At 39.0% G+C, this 20,880-nt stretch overlaps 1 protein-coding gene across 7 annotated transcripts in view; it reads left to right on the forward strand.

Annotated features, from left to right (window-relative positions):
* Positions 1–20,880, forward strand: part of METTL25 (methyltransferase like 25) — a 135,495-nt gene that overhangs the window by 12,389 nt on the left and 102,226 nt on the right. For all 7 annotated transcript variants that reach the window (XR_009736289.1, XM_061415649.1, XM_061415647.1 and 4 more), the window contains exons 2-4: positions 9,621–9,785; positions 10,268–10,374; positions 19,704–20,291. Coding sequence is in view for 6 of the 7 variants with exons in the window: in XM_061415649.1 (XP_061271633.1) it covers positions 9,621–9,785; positions 10,268–10,374; positions 19,704–20,291 (860 nt within the window). In the remaining variant the exon portion in view is untranslated. The remainder of the gene's footprint in view (positions 1–9,620; positions 9,786–10,267; positions 10,375–19,703; positions 20,292–20,880) is intronic.

Consider the following 20,880-nt stretch of genomic DNA (forward strand, 5'->3'; position numbering starts at 1 on the left):
TTAGAAACTGTATTGGTCATTGTTACAAGTTCTTCTCTAGTAGCCTATATGGTACTCCGCCTAATGTTTGAGTATTTTCTACCCCATATTTTTCTAACAAAGTCCCAAGTGTCATGTTAGGAGGCTCAGTTACTTAGTCTGGATGTAGTGGTTTAGGAGTTGTCTACTGTGTTCTAGGCTGTTTTTGGATGAGTGTATATGTACACAAATACATATATACATGTAAGTATATGTCTGGTTTGGTGGTTTAGTCACTAAGTCGTGTCCGACTCTTGCAATCCCATGGACTGTAACCTGCCAGGCTCCTCTGTCCATGGGATTCTCTAGGCGAGAATACTGGAGTGGGTTGCCATTTCCTTCTCCAAGTATATGTGTATTTGTGAATATTCTCATATTTGTACACGTGCTTATGATTCCCTGATGGCTCAGTGCTAAAGAATCCGCCTGCTAATGCAGGAGACATGGGTTTTGATCCCTGGGTTGGGAAGATAACCTGGAGGAGGAAATAGCAACCTCCATTTTCTTGCTGGGAAAATCCCATGGACAGGAAAGCCTGGCAGGGCTCACGGGGCCACAAAGGGACTGAGTCCCTGAGCACACACACACACACGTATGTGCTTATGTATGCGTGTGTTCCTTAAAATATTGTAAAATAGATATTTGTCCCTATTTTATAGATGCAGGTATCAAGTCTTATAACAGATAAATAGATTACTCATGGCCATAGAGGGAGAGACAGTCTGAGAACCAGAATTCACACCTAGTTCTTGCTTATTCGTGTACCCATTCTAGTCATTGAGTGCCTGCTATGATGGGAAATCATTCGAGGTTTCCTCAGGACACAGCAATGAACAAAGATCTGTGTCCTTTGGCATATCGCTATGTCAAATGATGATAAGTACTATAAAACACTGATGAAGATCAGTGAGGAATGAGAGCTGAGAGAAGTTGCAGCTTTAAATAGGGTTGTCAGAGACGTTTTCACTGAAATGGTGACATTTGAACAGAGACTTGAAGGAAAATATCTGAGGGAAAATGGTATCAGAGGAAAAAACAAGAGGAAGGCCTGAGTAAGTGCATCCCATGTGACATCTTGAAAGATTTATTTTTTACTTATTTTTATTTATTTTTTATGTACCAAATCAGTTTCCTAAACTGCTGTTGTTTTGTAAGTTGTTTTTATTTCCTTCAAATTAAACTATGAAAACGGTCTATTAAATACTGTGTATTTACTCTAAGAAATATTAGAGTAAAAACTGATTTTCCTAGTTGTATAAATAATTAAATGTAAAAATGCTTTTGAAATTGTTCCATGTACTTTATACATTCATTGTGATGTAATGTTGGCACAGTAAGGATATGCATATCAATTTCTTGTTAATTATATCATTCTTTCTAAGAGCACGGTTGAGTCTTGAGATAACATTTTTTTTCATTTCATATGCAACCATATATTATGCTGGAGCTTTTGTAAAAAGTTTCCTAGCACATAATTGAGTAGCATATATTGATTTATTTTAAAAGGCCACAGTATATATTCTCTTTCTGTCTTACATAGATTATAAGGTTATGGGTATATTTAAGCATTCATAAAATTTAATATACCCCATGTTTAATTTTCATACTTCAGCAAGACAGCTTTAACTTTTGATTGAAGTCTGGTAAACAAGTATAAAAGATTGAAGCCTAAAGTCAACTCTTATGGAAATGCTTTCAAATGTGTAATTAAACTTGCATCAACTTTAAATTTCCATTTTAGGAAACATGTAAAATTCATCTCAACCAACACTGAGCATTGTGCTTTGGAAGTTTTATTGCTAAGGAAAAAAAAAAAAATTACTATTTCGGTAACCGTGGTGGTGTTAATAGAATCTGAAACGTGGCAGTGATGGGCAAGTTAAAGGGGGGCGGTTCCAAATGCAAGACATTGTTCCATTAGGATTAATGGGTGACTGGATATGTGGATTGAGGGAGCAAGGAGCATTGAAGATGATGTAAAGATTTTTAACGTCAGCACTGGGTGACTGATGCCAGTGTTAAACAGGAGAGGAAATAGGAGGAGGGGAAGTTTTGGTGAGCATAAGAAGGTTCATTTCAGTTTGGGGCCTTTTGAATTGGAGACATCGGTAGGTCATTATGTAGCAGTGAGTCCGTAACATTTCTATTGTAATAAGAGGGCACTGTTGATGTCTTCCTGAAAGTCTGGACCATAGGAAATTTTCAGGCTGAGTGATTATAACAGTCGTGACCTTTGCCCTAACCCTTATAACACAGGTAAATGTCAGAATTTAGCACATAGCTGCATTTTATCTTACCTTACTTTCTAAATGTTCTAAATCACTTTTGTCTCCCCTTGTGATGGTGAACATCAGGGCTGAGATGAGGATTCATGCTCTTCCAACCGGCTTGGCAGTACTCTTGAAGTCTTCATAGTGGCCTCAGTGATGACTGCTACCACAGAATCTTAGAATTTCTTTCTCCCAGAGTGCCTGGTGGTGCCACAGTAGTAAATGCACTGAGGAATTGCTTGCATCCATCCATTCATTCATTCCCTACTTACTGAGTACCTGCTGTGTGCAAGGTGTTACAGCTTTCCACCTAGGCGTGAAACAGTGGGGTGCTTAGTTTCCACAAACAGAAAACCACAACAGCATCATAAAAACGTTTACATTTCAGGGACTTATCAGTTGTTTTATATGTAGAAATTACTCTTTAATGTCTTAATCTTGAAATCACTTGTGGTAAAGAGGAAGCTGTTGGGGGGAGTGAGGACAGTGAAATGATTAAGAAGATAAAATGAGTTTGAACCTATCTTAAGATATTACCATTATTGATCTCTGCCAGAGGGAATTCTTGTTAACTTATTCTGACAGATCTGCCTGGAACTTTTTTAAATGCTGTCTTTCCTGATTTTGTTTCTTGTCCACCCAACTCACCACTGTGGCATGTTGATTGAATGTGGGAACACAGCCTTGGCCCACATGCCTTGCTACTTAGTGTTTGTGGGAACCTGGCTAAATTGCAGCCCCTCTAAGTGTTGATTTCTTCCTCTGTAAGTGTGGATAGGAGCACAATATAACTAGCTGATAAGTCTTTTCCATTAAATATCAATTGTTTGGCACAGTGCCTAAGAGGTAGTATATGTACAATAAATGTTAGCAGTAATAGTGATGAGATAATTGTGAATCCTAACTGTCCTCTTAAAAGTGCTAGGTAATAGTCTAGTAAAATATCAGACATTTAGTTTTGAAATTTTATTTATATTAAAATTATATATTCATTGATTGTTTCTATTTTATTTCTAGCTTTGAAACATTATTATTTATTTCTCTACTTTGAGATTTTCATAATCCAACATGTGTATGTATAACCTTTCTTTCCTTGTACATTGGTCTCTGCTGTAAAAAAAAAGTACTCAGAGATATCCTGATCTCATATTTAATAGAATTAACTTCTCCCTTGCCTCTTTGCTGTTTTTGCTCTCTCATGCCCAAGTCTTGTAAGACACTTCTGTCTTGTAAGAAACTTGTGTCTAATCTGTCTTGTAAGAAACTTCTGTGGGTGGACAGAAAAATAAGAGTAGATAAAAACAAAGCATGTAATAGAGCAGATAATTCCAGTAGAGGGAGATATTGGCAAAGTAATCAAGCCACATAATATGCAGGTGCAACAGGCATCAAATTTAAAAATGAAGCTTTTCTTGGGTACAAAGTTTAACTAATCAAGAATTAATTAAATAACAAGTTGAGTAACACTGTGGTTTCTGTTTTGCTAGTTGCCAAGCCCAAGCTCAGTATACAGGTACCTGGGAATGCACTATGCAGATGCAGACACCATTTCCATCCCAATGGACTTACTGTTTCAGAAATGGCAGTGAAGGTGACCGTTGACACCTCTCTTTCTCCTAATCTCTAAACATCTTAAATAATGGAAGTTACAGGTTGGATCATTTGAAAACAAAGTCACAAAAGCTTTATTTTCGTAACTCAAAAAAATTTTTTCACAGATTTCTAGATTATCTGAATAAACTGGTGTAGCCTCAAACAACAGGACTGAATCAGAACACTATCTTTTTTATATAAGTAAATTAATAAAAATTTAGTCTCTTCGCAATTTGGATCTCCAAATTTCTGAAATTACTAAGAGGCCTATAATTAAAAACAAATTAACGGGATTAATTTGACTTGGATGGGAATTTTTTCATATATTTTCAGTAGGATTGATTCAGTAGTTAAATTGCTGTGAACATTTACTTTTCCAACAGAAACATCACATTTCTTTCTGTTGGCAACCTTGTCCAATAACTGACTACTTTAATAGTCCCTCTGCACTCTGAGATTTAATGCTCTTATTTCTATCACACTCTAAGAATTTGTAGCCCTGGTACGTAGGGATGTTGAGACTGCCCTTAAAACTGAGACTCACTTAATAGTTGACTGAGTTTTCCCCACTGTATCATGCCTAAATATTGTGATGTAGATTTTATTACTTTTGGCTGCATTAGTAAATTCAGTTTGTAAAATGTCCAAAGAACTTTATATAATATACAAAATGTATTTAAAATAAACTTGTAGTAATCTTATAGTTTAAATTTCTACTTAATTGCTTCAGAAATGGAGATTATACATCTCTGCTAATTTTCTTGTTAATTTAGTAAATATTGCTAGTAATACTATCAACTTATAGATATTAACTTTCAAACAGTACTGTCTTAAACATGTAGTTTTTAGTTAGCATTCTGTAAACCCTCATCAGTTTTCTTGCTTTTAATTTTTGCCAGGAAGCACCATTGCTTTTCATGTTTAAATAGGTTTTTATAATTTCATAGGTAACTTTGGAGGATCATCAATGCTAGAAAAAATTTCATAGCATATATTGCGGTTTGTCTGGTAGAACCTAAGTTGTTCCCTAAATTGCACCATGCTTTTGTAAAGTGATCATTTTAAATATTTTATTTAACCACTAGATGTGTTTTTTGATTATTAAAAATATTTTTTTGGTAAATGGACTTGAAAATGAACTACTCTATCCAAAGAGTTTCTTTGAGCTACTGCCTATAAATCAGAATGCTTTTTTTGAAAAAACCTTGATAAATAAATTAACATGCATTAAAAGTGGCTATAGACAAATGAAACTGAACAAATAAAGAGCAAATCTATATTATGTGTGTTCGTTGGAATAGGCAAGATTATGCTGAAGTAATAAACCTAAAGACTCAGTGACTGAAAACAGTGATGTTTATTTTTCATGTATACTGACTGCATGTTCCTTGTAGTTTGACAGCAGCGATGTCTTTCTTGTCATCTCTTGGGGACTCAGGTTGAGGGAGGTTCTATTTTGACATGTCTTTACAATTACAGTTCTAGGCAAAGAAAGTATAGTGAATTTTTTGATGTTTTTAAAACTTCTGCCTGAAAATGGCATAGTTCATTCACCTTGGTGAGATGCAGCCACATCTGAGTTCAATAGGGTGTATGATCCTCACACAGAGAGGGACACGGGGTGTTTAAAGAGTGGTGGTTTGCTCTGCTAAAGCACTGGGCAGCTATCAGTAGTTTCTATATGAAGTTTAGACAACGTCTGCTGTAAACTGACATTGGAAGAAAATGAACAGTTTTTACATAATCACATAATCATAACCTGATTAATTTTAGAACTATATTGAGAGTTTATTGAACAAACACACATGCACACACATACAAAAACACCACTCATAGGTCTACATGGTCCAGTGAATCAGGGTGCAGGGACTTTTTTATAATAACGTTTATACCATTAAAGGGCTTCTTTGATAGTTCAATTGGTAAAGTGTCTGCCTGCAATGCAGGAGACTCCGGTTTGATTCCTGGGTAGGAAAGTTCCGCTGGAAAGGGATAGGCTACCCACTCTGGTATTCTTGGGCTTCCCTTGTGGCTCAGCTGGTAAAGAATCTGCCCGCAATGAGGAAGACCTGGGTTCAGTCCCTGGCTTGGGAAGATCCCCTGAAGAAGGGAAAGGCTACCAACTCCAGTATTCTGGCGTGGAGAACTCCATGGACTGTAAAGTCCACGGGGTCACAGGAGTCAGACGTGACTGAGCAACTTTCACTTTCACCATTGAAAATATTGCTGTTGTTCCACCTGCAGTGTGGACAGGGTGTAACAGTATTGGGTGGACTACCTTCTTTAAATATATGGTTGTATGTCCGCCAGGATCATTCATAAATCTAATGACCGTATTTCAGTTTAGCATGGTTTTAAATGTTTTTCTTTCCTTCTTTCTTTTCTTGGTTTTTGAAAGATCAACAACAAAAATACCAAATTATATGTGGAATCTAAGTATATATGTGTATAGTGTATTATGAGAAAACTAGCTGCTACAAATAAATAGCTAATAGTTTAAATAATAAATATAATGGAACCATTAGTGATATTTTCAAAACTCACACCAAAATGAAAATGTAATTTGTTGTAAGATCAATGTTTTTCATTTTTTAATAGTTTTTAAAAATTTATTTATTTTTAATGAAAGGATAATTGTTTATAGTATTGTGTTGGTTTCTGTCATACATCAACATGAATTAGCCATAGATATAAATGGAGAGGCTCTATACAGTCAGCAAGAACAAGACCAGGGGCTAACTGAGGCTCAGATCATGAACTCCTTATTGCAAAATTCAGACTTAGATTGAAGAAAGTAGGGAAAACCACTGGACCATTCAGGTATGACCTAAATCAGATCCCTTATAATTATACAGTGAAAGTGACAAATAGATTCAAGGAATTAGATCTGGTAGACAGAGTGCCTGAAGAACTATGGACAGAGGTTCGTGACATTGTGCAGGAGGTGGTGATCAAAACAATCCTCAAGAAAAAGAAATACAAAAAGCAAAATGGTTGTCTGAGAAGGCCTTACAAATAGCTGAGAAGAGACAAGAAGCAAAAGGCAAAGGAGAAAGGGAAAGATATATCTATCTGAATGCAGAATTCCAAAGAATAGCAAGGAGAGATAAGAAAGCTGTCCTAAGTGATCAATGCAAAGAAGTAGAGGAAAACAATAGAATGGGAAAGATTAGGGGTCTCTTAAAGAAAATTAGAGATACCAAGGGAACATTTCATGCAAAGATGGGCTCGATAAAGGACAGAAATGGTATGTACCTACAGAAGCAGAGGGTATTAAGAAGAGATGACAACAATACACAGAAGAGCTATATGAAAAAGATCTTAATACCAGGATAAACATAATGGTGTGATCACTCATCTAGACCCAGACATCCAGGAGTGCAAAGTCAAGTGGGCCTTAGAGAGCATCACTATGAACAAAGCTAGTGGAGGTAATGGAATTGCAGTTGAGCTATTTCAGATGCTAAAAGATGATGCTTTAAAGTGCTGCAGTCAATATGCCAGCAAATTTGGAAAACTAAGCAGTGGCCACAGGACTGGAAAAGGTCAGTTTTCATTCCAGTCCCCAAAAAGAGCAACACCAAGGAATGTTCATACTACTGCACAATTGCACTCATCTCACACGCTAGCAAAGTAATGCTCAAAATCCTTCAAACTAGGCTTCAAAAGTATGTGAACCGTGAACTTCCAGATGTTCAAGCTGGATTTAGAAAAGGCAGAGGAACCAGAGATCAAATTATCAACATCCATTGGATCAGAGAAAAAGCAAGATAATTCCAGAAAAACATCTACCTCTGCTTCATTGACTATGCCAAAGCCTGTGACTGTGGATCTCAACAAACTGTGGAAAATTCTTAAATAGATGGAACTACCAGACCACCTGCCTCCTAAGAAACCTGTATGCAGGACAAGAAGCGACAGTTAGAACCTGATTTTGAACAACAGACTGATTCAAAACTGGGAAAGGAGTACGTCAAGGCTGCATATTGTCACCCTGCTTATTTAACTTATATGCAGAGTATATCATGCAAAATGCCAGGCTGGATGAAGCACAAGCTGGGATCAAGATTGGTGGAAGAAATATCAGTAACCTTGCATATTTGATGACGCCACCTTTATGGCAGAAAGCAAAGAGAAACTAAAAAGCCTCATGATGAAGGTGAAAGAAGAGAGTGAAAAAGCTGGCTTAAAACTCAACATTCAAAAAATGAAGATCATGGCATCCATTCCCATGACTTTATGGCAAATAGATTGGGAAACAATGGAAACAGTGAGAGACTTTTCTAGGCTCCAAAATCACTGTGGACAGGACTACAGTCATGAAATTAAAAGATGCTTGCTCCTTGGAAGAAAAGCTGTGCAAACCTAGACAGCATGTTAAGGATCAGAGACATTACTTTGCAGCAAAGGTCCGTCTAGTCAAAGCTATGGTTTTTCCAGTAGTCATGTACAGATGTTAGAGTTGAACCATAAGGAAGGCTGAGCTGAAAAAGTGATGTTTTTGAACTGTGGTGTTGGAGAAGACTCTTGAGAATCCCTTGGACTGCAAGGAGATCCAACCAGTCCATCCTAAAGGAAATCAACCCTCAATATTCACTGAAAGGACTGATGCTGATGCTGAAGCTGAAGTGCCAATACTTTGGCCACCTGTTGTGAAGAGCTGACTCATTAGAAAAGACCCTGATGCTGAAGAAGATTGAAGGCAAGAAGAGAAGGAGACGACACAGGACAAGATGTTTGGATGGCATCACTGACTGAATGGACATGAGTTTGAGCAAGCTCCGGAAGATGGTGAAGGACTGGGAAGCCTGGTGTGCTACAGTCCATGGGGTAGCATCAGATCAGATCAGATCAGTCGCTCAGTCGTGTCCGACTCTTTGCGACCCCATGAATCACAGCACACCAGGCCTCCCTATCCATCACCAACTCCCGGAGTTCACTCAGACTCACGTCCATCGAGTCAGTGATGCCATCCAGCCATCTCATCCTCTGTCGTCCCCTTCTCCTCTTGCCCCCAATCCCTCCCAGCATCAGAGTCTTTTCCAATGAGTCAACTCTTCGCATGAGGTGGCCAAAGTACTGGAGTTTCAGTTTTAGCATCATTCCTTCCAAAGAAATCCCAGGGCTGATCTCCTTCAGAATGGACTGGTTGGATCTCCTTGCAGTCCAAGGGACTCTCAAGAGTCTTCTCCCACACCACAGTTCAAAAGCATCAATTCTTCGGCGCTCAGCCTTCCTCACAGTCCAACTCTCACATCCATACATGACCACAGGAAAAACCATAGCCTTGACTAGATGGACCTTTGTTGGCAAAGTAATGTAGTCAGACACAACTGAGTGACTAAACAACAGCAACATGCATATGTCCCTTCCTCCTGCCTATTACCCCTTCCCAGCCCTCTAGGTTTTTAGAGAGCCCCAGTTTGAGTTCCTGAGTCATACAGCAGATTCTCCCTGGGCACCTGTTTTACATATGGTAGAGTATGTGTTTTCATGCTCCTCTCTCCATTTGTCCCAGCCTCTCCTTCCCCTGCCCCTGTGTCCCCAAGTCTGTTTTCTGTCTGCATTTCCATTGCTGCCCGGCAAGTAGGTTCATCAGTACCATCTTTCTAGATTGCATATATGTGCACTAATAGACAATATTCGTTTTTCATTGACTGTTTTTTAAATCTCCAACCAATTAGCTAGTATTTACTTATTTTGTTGCCAACATTTCTCTTTGTATCTTGATTTTTTTAGATGTTACTGATTTTCCAAAAATATTTTGTGAAACTTCCCAGAAGCTGGTGAATGTGGAAGCATTTGCTCTGGCTGCAAAGTATTATTCTGTACAAAACTTGGGAATATGTACTTCTTTTGATCAACTTCTTTTGGCCCTTCATGGAAATCAAAAACAGAAAACTGGTAGGTGTGTTTGTGTGTGTGTGTCTGTTTCTTAGGCATTTAGAAGTAATATACTATTCATATATGTCTGTATTTCCAACGTGTTCTTAATTTGTTAGACCTTGTATCATGAGCCCTGGTAGACTTACCTGTTCTAAATGAATTGATTTTCTTATGCACCATATTAAACAAACAACTTAGTTATAAATCTCCGCATTTTTTTCCCATCATTGTAGACTAGTTATCAGTCTTTCCCTTTGTAGTTAATTGTTTTCTATTTCAGGGAACATTTTTAATAATGTTATATGAGTCTTTTTCATTTTTTTAATTCAAATTTGATTCATAATAGCTAAACTAGTAGATATCTATCATATAGAAACCACAATAGGATCTCTGTATTATTTTCATATTTAATTACAGAAAACATGATCATCAACTGATGCTTCTTACCACATTTTATTTCTTTAGTAGCAGTATGTTAATTTTGTTTTATTTTTGTTCAGATGAGAATGTGAAACTTGATGAGTTTATGAATTTGAAAAAATCTCACGAAGTTCAGGCAATGTCAGAACTCATCAGCAGTATTGCTGAATACTGTGGAATAAAGCAGGTAATAAGAGTATTTCCCTATATATTCTTGTGTTAAAATTATTACCATTTTGAGGGGTATCATTCAAATTTCCTTTTCTACTGTCCTCGTCTAGTCTTTAAAACATCATTAAGTAATAGCTAATGTGAGATACGTCACATCATTTCTGATCCTTTAAATATGCTCTCACTACACAATACACTGCAATTATAACCAATTTATACTAAAAAGAAGATATGGCTATTAATATTTTACTACAAATTTCACTCTTTTCAGAGTGGATTGAAGCTCTGGTAGTTTTCTTATGTTGTAATTCTACCTTGAAGCAACATTATGAAGATGACTTCCTGCAGAATTGTTCACCACTAGGTGTTCCCACAGAGAAGGCAATGGCACCCACTCCAGTACTCTTGCCTGGAGAATCCCATGGCGGAGGAGCCTGGTGCACTGCAGTCCATGGGGTCGCACAGAGTTGGACACGACTGAGCGACTTCACTTTCACTTCTCACTTTCATGCATTGGAGAAGGAAATGGCAACCCACTCCAGTGTTCTTGCCTGGAGAATCCCAGGGACGGGGGAGCCTGGTGGGCTGCTGTCTCTGGGGTCGCACAGAGTAGGACACGACTGAAGCAAATTAGCAGCAGCAGCAGCAGCAGCAGGTGTTTCCAAGGACCTGGGGTACCAAGCTGTGGTCGGGGGGCATCTGCCTCATTATTGTAACACAGAGAAACCTGGATTCTTTCATAGTGTCAGAATCATAATGCATTCCTATTCTCAAAAATAGCCTTTGTGAAAGGTAGTAATGTCTGAAAACAGATGCTAAAATAAAATCAGTGATTGACTATATTGGCCTATAAAAACAGTCATTTTTCTTATCCCTACAAGAACATCTAGGGGGTCATGGAGGACTTTCCCTTCTTCAGTTTTTAAGAGATGTTAGAATCTTTTCCGTGTATTCATCCAGACTTCTAGAGAGTGAGGATGGTTAGAAAATAATCACTGCTTGAGCCAGGCTTACAGAACCACTTATGGCAACATAGATCTTGAGGGTAGGAACTAAGGCAAGAGCTGAGGCAGTAGTTTTAAACCTTTTCTCCATGTGTCATGCCCAAGCAGTACCTGTCAGGATCAGTAACAGGCTCACCATGATGGTGATACCCAACCAGAGTAAAGGGGGCAAGTACACAGTAAAACTTAACCAGCTGCGGCTGTGCTAACATATGAAGGAATATTCAGATCAGATCAGTCGCTCAGTCGTGTCTGACTCTTTGCGACCCCATGAATCATAGCACGCCAGGCCTCCCTGTCCATCACCAATTCCTGGGGATTACTGAGTCTCACATCCATCAAGTCAGTGATGCCATCCAGCCATCTCATCCTCTGTCGTCCCCTTCTCCTCTTGCCCCCAATCCCTCCCAGCATCACAGTCTTTTCCAGTGAGTCAACTCTTCGAAAGAGGTGGCCAAAGTACTGGAGTTTCAGCTTTAGCATCATTCCTTCCAAAGAAATCCCAGGGCTGATCTCCTTCAGAATGGACTGGTTGGATCTCCTTGCAGTCCAAGGGACTCTCAAGAGTCTTCTCCCACACCACAGTTCAAAAGCATCAATTCTTCGGTGCTCAGCCTTCTTCACAGTCCAACTCTCACATTCATACATGACCACAGGAAAAACCATAGCCTTGACTAGATGAACCTTTGTTGGCAAAGTAATGTCTCTGCTTTTCAATATGCTATCTAGGTTGGTCATGACTTTCCTTCCAAGGAGTAAGCATCTTTTAATTTCATGGCTGCAGTCACCATCTGAAGTGATTTTGGAGCCCAGAAAAATAAAGTCTGACACTGTTTCCACTGTTTCCCCATCCATTTCCAATGAAGTGATGGGACCGGATGCCATGATCTTCGTTTTCTGAATGTTGAGCTTTAAGCCAACTCTTTCACTCTCTACTTTCACTTTCATCAAGAGGCTTTTGAGTTCCTCTTCAGTTTCTGCCATAAGGGTGATGTCATCTGCATATCTGAAGTGATTGATATTTCTCCCGGCAATCTTGATTCCAGCTTGTGTTTCTTCCAGTCCAGCGTTTCTCATGATGTACTCTGCATATAAGTTAAATAAGCAGGGTAACAATATACAGCTTTGACGGACTCCTTTTCCTATTTGGAACCAGTCTGTTGTTCCATGTCCAGTTCTAACTGTTCCTTCCTGACCTGCATACAAATTTTTTTTTTAATTTAATTTTATTTTTAAACTTTACATAATTGTCTTAGTTCTGCCAAATATCAAAATGAATCCACCACAGGTATACATATGTTCCCCATCCTGAACCCTCTTCCCTCCTCCCTCCCCATACCCTCCCTCTGGGTCGTCCCAGTGCACCAGCCCCAAGCATCCAGTATCATGCATTGAACCTGGACTGGCATCTCGTTTCATACATGATATTTTACATGTTTCAATGCCATTCTCCCAAATCTTCCCACCCTCTCCCTCTCCCACAGAGTCCATAAGACTGTTCTATACATCACTGTCTCTTTTGCTGTCTCGTACACAGGGTTATTGTTACCATCTTTCTAAATTCCATATATATGCGTTAGTATACTGTATTGGTGTTTTTCCTTCTGGCTTACTTCACTCTGTATAATAGGCTCCAGTTTCATCCACCTCATTAGAACTGATTCAAATGTATTCTTTTTAATGGCTGAGTAATACTCCATTGTGTATATGTACCACAGCTTTCTTATCCATTCATCTGCTGATGGGCATCTAGGTTGCTTCCATGTCCTGGCTATTATAAACAGTGCTGTGATGAACACTGGGGTACATGTGTCTCTTTCCCTTCTGGTTTCCTCAGTGTGTATGCCCAGCAGTGGGATTGCTGGATCATAAGGCAGTTCTATTTCCAGTTTTTTAAGGAATCTCCACACTGTTCTCCATAGTGGCTGTACTAGTTTGCATTCCCACCAACAGTGTAAGAGGGTTCCCTTTTCTCCACACCCTCTCCAGCATTTATTATTTGTAGACTTCTGGATCGCAGCCATTCTGACTGGTGTGAAATGGTACCTCATAGTGGTTTTGATTTGCATTTCTCTGATAATGAGTGATGTTGAGCATCTTTTCATGTGTTTGTTAGCCATCTGTATGTCTTCTTTGGAGAAATGTCTGTTTAGTTCTTTGGCCCATTTTTTGATTGGGTCATTTATTTTTCTGGAGTTGAGCTGTAGGAGTTGCTTGTATATTTTTGAGATTAGTTGTTTGTCAGTTGCTTCATTTGCTATTATTTTCTCCCATTCTGAAGGCTGTCTTTTCACCTTGCTAATAGTTTCCTTTGATGTGCAGAAGCTTTTAAGGTTAATTAGGTCCCATTTGTTTATTTTTGCTTTTATTTCCAATATTCTGGGAGGTGGGTCATAGAGGATCCTGCTGTGATGTATGTCAGAGAGTGTTTTGCCTATGTTCTCCTCTAGGAGTTTTATAGTTTATGGTCTTACGTTTAGATCTTTAATCCATTTTGAGTTTATTTTTGTGTATGGTGTTAGAAAGTGTTCTAGTTTCAGTCTTTTACAAGTGGTTGACCAGATTTCCCAAATTTTTTCAAGAGGCAGATCAGGTGGTCTGGTGTCCCATCTCTTTCAGAATTTTTCACAGTTATTGTGATCCACACAGTCAAAGGCTTTGGAATAGTCAATAAAGCAGAAATAGATGTTTTTCTGGAACTCTCTTGCTTTTTCCATGATCCAGCAGATGTTGGCAATTTGCTCTTTGGTTCCTCTTCCTTTTCTAAAACCAGCTTGAACATCAGGAAGTTCACGGTTCACATATTGCTGAAGCCTGGCTTGGAGAATTTTGAGCATTACTTTACTAGCCTGTGAGTTGAGTGCAATTGTGCGGTAGTTTGAGCATTCTTTGGCATTGCCTTTCTTTGGGATTGGAATGAAAACTGACCTTTTCCAGTCCTGTGGCCACTGCTGAGTATTCCAAATTTGCTGGCATATTGAGTGAAGCACTTTCACAGCATCATCTTTCAGGATTTGAAATAGCTCAACTGGAATTCTATCAGCTCCACTAGCTTTGTTCGTAGTGATGCTTTCTAAGGCCCACTTGACTTCACATTCCAGGATGTCTGGCTCTAGGTCAGTGATCACACCATCGTGATTATCTGGGTTGTGAAGATCTTTTTTGTTTAGTTCTTCTGTGTATTCTTGCCACCTCTTCTTAATATCTTCTGCTTCTGTTAAGTCCATACAATTTCTGTCCTTTATCGAGCCCATCTTTGCATGAAATGTTCCCTTGGTATCTCTGATTTTCTTGAAGAGATCTCTAGTCTTTCCCATTCTGTTGTTTTCCTCTATTTCTTTGCATTGATCACTGAAGAAGGCTTTCTTATCTCTTCTTGCTATTCTTTGGAACTCTGCATTCAGATGCTTACATCTTTCCTTTGCCCCTTTGCTTTTCACTTCTCTTCTTTTCACAGCTATTTGTAAGGCTTCCCCAGACAGCCATTTTGCTTTTTGCATTTCTTTTCTATGGGAATGGTCTTGATCCCTGTCTCCTGTACAGGGTCACGAACCTCATTCCATAATTCATTAGGTACTCTATCTATCAGATCTAAGCCCTTAAATCTATTTCTCACGTCCACTGTATAATCATAAGGGATTTGATCTAGGTCATACCTGTATGGTCTAGTGGTTTTCCCTACTTTCTTCAATTTAAGTCTGAATTTGGCAATAAGGAGTTCATGATCTGAGCCACAGTCAGCTCCTGGTCTTGTTTTTTTTTTTTTTTTTGGCTGTATAGAGCTTCTCCATCTTTGGCTGCAAAGAATATAATCAACCTGATTTCGGTGTTGACCATCTGGTGATGTCCATGTGTAGAGTCTTCTCTTGTGTTGTTGGAAGATGGTGTTTGTTATGACCAGTGCATTTTCTTGGCAAAACCCTATTAGTCTTTGCCCTGCTTCATTCCGTATTCCAGGGCCAAATTTGCCTGTTACTCCAGGTGTTTCTTGACTTCCTACTTTTGCATTCCAGTCCCCTATAATGAAAAGGACATCTTTTTTGGGTGTTAGTTCTAAAAGGTCTTGTAGGTCTTCATAGAACCGTTCAACTTCAGCATCTTCAGCATTACTGGTTGGGGCATAGACTTGGATTACTGTGATATTGAATGGTTTGCCTTGGAAACGAACAGAGATCATTCTGTCGTTTTTGAGATTGCATCCAAGTACTGCATTTCGGACTCTTTTGTTGACCATGATGGCTACTCCATTTCTTCTGAGGGATTCCTGCCTGCAGTAGTAGATATAATGATCATCTGAGTTAAATTCACCCATTCCACTCCATTTCAGTTTGCTGATTCCTAGAATGTCGACATTCACTCTTGCCTTCTCTTGTTTGACCACTTCCAATTTGCCTTGATTCATGGACCTGACATTCCAGGTTCCTATGCAATATTGCTCTTTACAGCATTGGACCTTGCTTCTATCACCAGTCACATCCACAGCTGGATATTCTTTTTGCTTTGGCTCCATCCCTTCATTCTTTCTGGAGTTATTTCTCCACTGATCTCCAGTAGCATATTGGGCACCTACTGACCTGGGGAATTCCTCTTTCTGTATCCTATCATTTTGCCTTTTCATACTGTTCATGGGGTTCTCAAGGCAAGAATACTGAAATGGTTTGCCATTCCCTTCTCCAGTGTACCACATTCTGTCAGATCTCTCCACCATGACCTGCCCATCTTGGGTTGCCCCATGAGTATGGCTTAGTTTCATTGAGTTAGACAAGGCTGTGGTCCTAGTGTAATTAAATTGACTAGTTTTCTGTGAGTATGGTTTCAGTGTGTCTGCCCTCTGATGCCCTCTTGCAATACCTACCATCTTACTTGGGTTTCTCTTACCTTGGGCATGGGGTATCTCTTCATGGCTGCTCTAGCAAAGCCCAGCCATTGCTCCTTACCCTGGATGAGGGGTATCTCCTCACCGCCACCCTTCCTGACCTTCAACGTGGTATAGCTCCTCTAGGCCCTCCTGCACCCGTGCAGCCGAAGCATACAAATGAATGGGAAAAATAAGCAATTTACTGATGACTACATATTTTATGGTGCCATTTTTAAAAAGCTCTTAAAGAAAATAATGGTATGTTCTTAATGCAAAAAAAATACATGCAAAAAAGAAAAACCATTAAAGAAGCAAGCGAATCATACACAATAATCTGATAATAGTTGTTAACCTCTGGTAGGGGATGGAGAAGGAAATGGCAAGCCACTCCAGTGTTCTTGCCTGGAGAATCCCAGGTACAGGGGAGCCTGGTGGGCTGCCGTCTATGGGGTCGCGTAGAGTCGGACACGACCGAAGTGACTTAGCAGCTGGTAGGGGAAACAGAGAGATAAGATATGGAAAGGAACACGGTTATATGGAATGTAATTACTAACATACCCATCCCTAGGTTGGCTGATGGCTTCATGGGTATAGCAGATGCTACTGGATGCCTTATTCAAATACTATTGGGCCTTACCACATCATGGTGGCCCGGCTACTTTCTACCTGGCAATTGCTGTATTTCTTTCCCTGTGGATTTTTCTCTGTGTGCTGAAGTATGGCACTGCCTGCATACACATTCTGGGGATTAATTCCTCCCTGTGTGCATCCTTGAATTAATGACTAATGCAGGTTAATTAAAAAATACATCAACTCCCGGACTTTCCAGGTGGCTGACTCTGAGGTATGTGTTCTACACTGGCTGGCTGAGTTTTCCAGTGGGATTAAACCCAGGTTGTTCTAAAGTTGTATTTTGCCCACAAACACACCTTTTGTTGGGCTGCCTTCCTTTCTCTTTTTTTCTTCTCTATTTCCCTAACAGTGTTTTCTTTACCTCCCAAATAAATCACTTATACTTAAATCTTTGATGGGTATTTGTTGTTGTCCTTTATAGCTTTTCATTTTGACTATACTTATTTATTTATATGAAATATTATATAATAAATAATTTTAAATTGATAAAACAAATTAATTTCTAAAGTGCAGAGAAAAAATTTGAAATAGCGTGTTTCACGTTGTTCTTCAGTCGCCCAGTTGTGTCTCATTGTGACCCCATGGGTTGCAGCACGCCAGGCCTCCTTGTCCTTCACCATCTCCCAGAGTTTGCTGAAACTCATTCATTGAATCAGTGATGCCATCCAAACATCTCGTCCTCTGTTGCTCCCTTCTCCTCCTGCCTTCAGTCTTCCCCAGCATCAGGGTCTTTTCCAGTGAGTCGGCTCTTTGCATCAGGTGGTCAGAGTACTGGATCTTCAGCTTCAGCATCAGTCCTTCCAGTGAATATTCAGGGTTGATTTCCTCTAGGATTAACTGGTTTGATCTTCTTGCAGTCCAAGGGACTCTCAAGAGCCTTCTCTAGCGCCACAGTTCAAAAGCATTAATTCTTCAGCTCTCAGCCTTCTTTACTGTCCATCTCTCACATCCATACATGACTACTGGAAACACCGTAGTTTTGACTATACAGACCTTTGTGGGCAAAGTGATGTCTCTGCTTTTTAATACACTCTCTAGGTTTGTCATAACTTTTCTTCCAAGGAGCAAGCATTTTTTATTTCATGGCTGCAGTCACTGATGCAGTGATTTTGGAGCCCAAGAAAATAAAGTCTGTCATTTTTCCATTGTTCCCCCTCTCTTTGCCATGAAGTGATGGGACCAGCTGCCATGATCTTAGTTTTTTGAATGTTGAGTTTTAAGCCAGCTTTTTCATTCTCCTCCTTCACCCTCATCAAGAGGCTCTAATTTAGTTATTCTTTGCTATCTGCCATTAGAGTGGTATCATTGGCATATCTGAGATTGTTGATATTTCTCCTGGCAATCTTGATTCCAGCTTGTTAGTCATCCCCCGCCCGGGCATTTTGCATGATTAACTCTGCATAATAAGTTAAATGCAGGGTGAAAATATACAGTCGTGATGTATTCCTTTCCCAATTTTGAACCAGTCTGTTGTTTGATGTATGCTTCTTGTCCTGCATACAGGTTTCTCAGGATCCTGGTAAGGTGGTCTGGTATTCCTGTCTCTTTGAAAATTTTCCACAGTTTGTTGTGATCCACACAGTCAAAGGCTTTAGTGTAGTCAATGAAGCAGAAGTAGTCGTTTTCTGGAGCTCCCTTGCTTTTCCTCTGATCTGATGGATGTTGGCTATTTGGTCTCTGGTTCCTCTGCCTTTTCTAAATCCAGCTTATACATCTGGAAGTTCTCAGTTCACATATTATTGAAGCCTAGCTTGAAGGATTTTAATCATTACCTTGCTAGCATGTGAAATAAGTGCAATTGTATGGTAGTTTGAACGTTCTTTTACATTGCCCTTCTTTAAGATTGGAATGAAAACAAACTCCAGTCCTGTGGCCACTGCTGAGTTTTTTAAATTTGCTGACATATTGAGTGTAGCACTTTAACAGCATCATCTTTTCAGATTTGAAATAGCTCAACTGGAATTCCATCATCTCCACTAGTTTTGTTCATAATAATGCTTCCTAAGGCCCACTTGAATTCATACTCAAGGATGTCTGGCTCTAGGTGAGTGACCACACCATCATGGTTATCTGGGTATTTAGACCTTTTTTTGTATAGTTTCTGTTGTGTTCTCATCACATCTACTTAATCTCTTCTGTTTCTGTTGAGTCTTTGTCATTTCTGTCCTTTATTGTGCCCATCTTTGCTTGAAATGTTGCATTGTATCTCCAGTTTTCTTGAAGAGATCTCTGGTCTTTCCCATTCTGTTGTTTTCCTCTAATTCTTTGCATTTTTCATTTAAGAAGGCTTTCTTTCCTTGCTATTCTCTGGAACTGTACATTCAGTTGGGTGTATCTTTCCTTTTCTCCTTTGCCTTTCACTTCTCGTCTCTTCTCAGCTATTTGTAAGGCCTCCCCAGACAAACACTTTGCCTTCTTGCCTTTCTTTTTCTTGAGGATGGTTTTGGTCACCACCTCCTGTACAATGTTAGGAACATCTGTCCATAGTTCTTCAGACATTCTGTCTACCAGATCTAATTCCTTGAATCTATTTGTCACTTCCACTGAATAATCATAAGGGATTTGATTTAGGTCACACCTAAATGTTCTAGTGAAGAAAGACAATTTTATCTTCAATATTCATCTTTTACATCTTTTTCTTGACTTATTATTACACTGCTTAGAACTTCTCTTAAATATTGAATAAAAATGATGAGTTATTTGTTTTTAATGGGATCAAAAATTAAAATAGAGTAAAGCATAACGGGTTGTATAAATTTCACAACCATGCATTTACTTGCTTTTTAAAAAAATTGAGATTGCTGTTGTCATCTAACTGAAATCCCTTTGATTCATTCTGATTTTCTTTAGATAATTGACCTGGGTTCTGGAAAAGGCTACCTAAGCTCCTTTTTGTCCTTAAAGTATGGCTTAAAAGTTTATGGAATCGATTCCTCAAATACTCGTGGAGCTGAGGAGAGAAACAGGAAACTGAAGAAACATTGGAAAGTCTATGGTAGGCGGTCAAAACCAGATGTCAGTGGACTGGCATTACAGACAACGAAAGAAAGGAAAGTGCAAGATGAAACTAAAGCAGACATTGAGGGAATATGTAACAGCAGTACTGCAAGTCAAGAGAAGCCACCAGCCTCAGACTTTTTATCAGAGTTTTCAGGTTCTGTGATTTCTGACATCAGAAGACAAATGGAAAACCTAAAGGTTTATTCACACCGAGAGGAAAATTTGTGTTTTGAAAATGCCTTTTCTCTTAGAGACCTTTTGCCTGTTAATGCCGTAGAACCTAATTCCTCATCCCAAATACCTAAGAGAAAAATGTCTGAAGCAAGTAAAGAGAGAAGAAAAATTACTTTGAAGTCAAATGAATCAAATATATATTCACCTTTAACATCTATTATCACTGCTGATTCGGAACTACATGATATTATTAAAGATCTGGAGGTGATTTCAGTTTTGAATTCTGTAATTTGACTTATGTAAAGGCCCTTGAACATAGAATTAAATTTTAATATTAGCTGCATATCTTATTTGATTACATTAATTGAAAGAACCAAGAAAATAAAAATTCAGGCTTTCATGATTTCCATAGATACCAAAATCTGATAAGAGTACAAATCTGACAATCTGACAATTATAGTTTTCCAGAATGGCGTGCCCTTGCCCTCCCTTCATTTTTAATACTGAATTAAACATAAGTACAAATACAGAAGCTAGTTAGATAAGTTCTCCTTATGCAATTGATGGATTTTTCAAATTCCACTCCAAGAAAATTCTTACATTTTTTTACATTTGGAGTAAAGATGTATCTAGGGCAATATTGGGCTTCCCTGGTAGCTCAGCTGGTAAAGAATCTGGGTTAGGAAGTTCTCTGGAGAAGGGATAGGTTACCCACTCTAGTATTCTTGGGCTTTTTCGGTGGCTCAGATGGTAAAGCATCCACCTGCAATGCAGGAGACCTGGGTTCAATCCCTGGGTTGGGAAGAACCCTGGAGGAGTGCATGGCAACCCACTCCAGTATTCTTGCCTGGAG

The sequence above is a fragment of the Bos javanicus genome, chromosome 5 (assembly GCF_032452875.1).
Source record: "Bos javanicus breed banteng chromosome 5, ARS-OSU_banteng_1.0, whole genome shotgun sequence".
Lineage (NCBI taxonomy): Eukaryota > Metazoa > Chordata > Mammalia > Artiodactyla > Bovidae > Bos > Bos javanicus.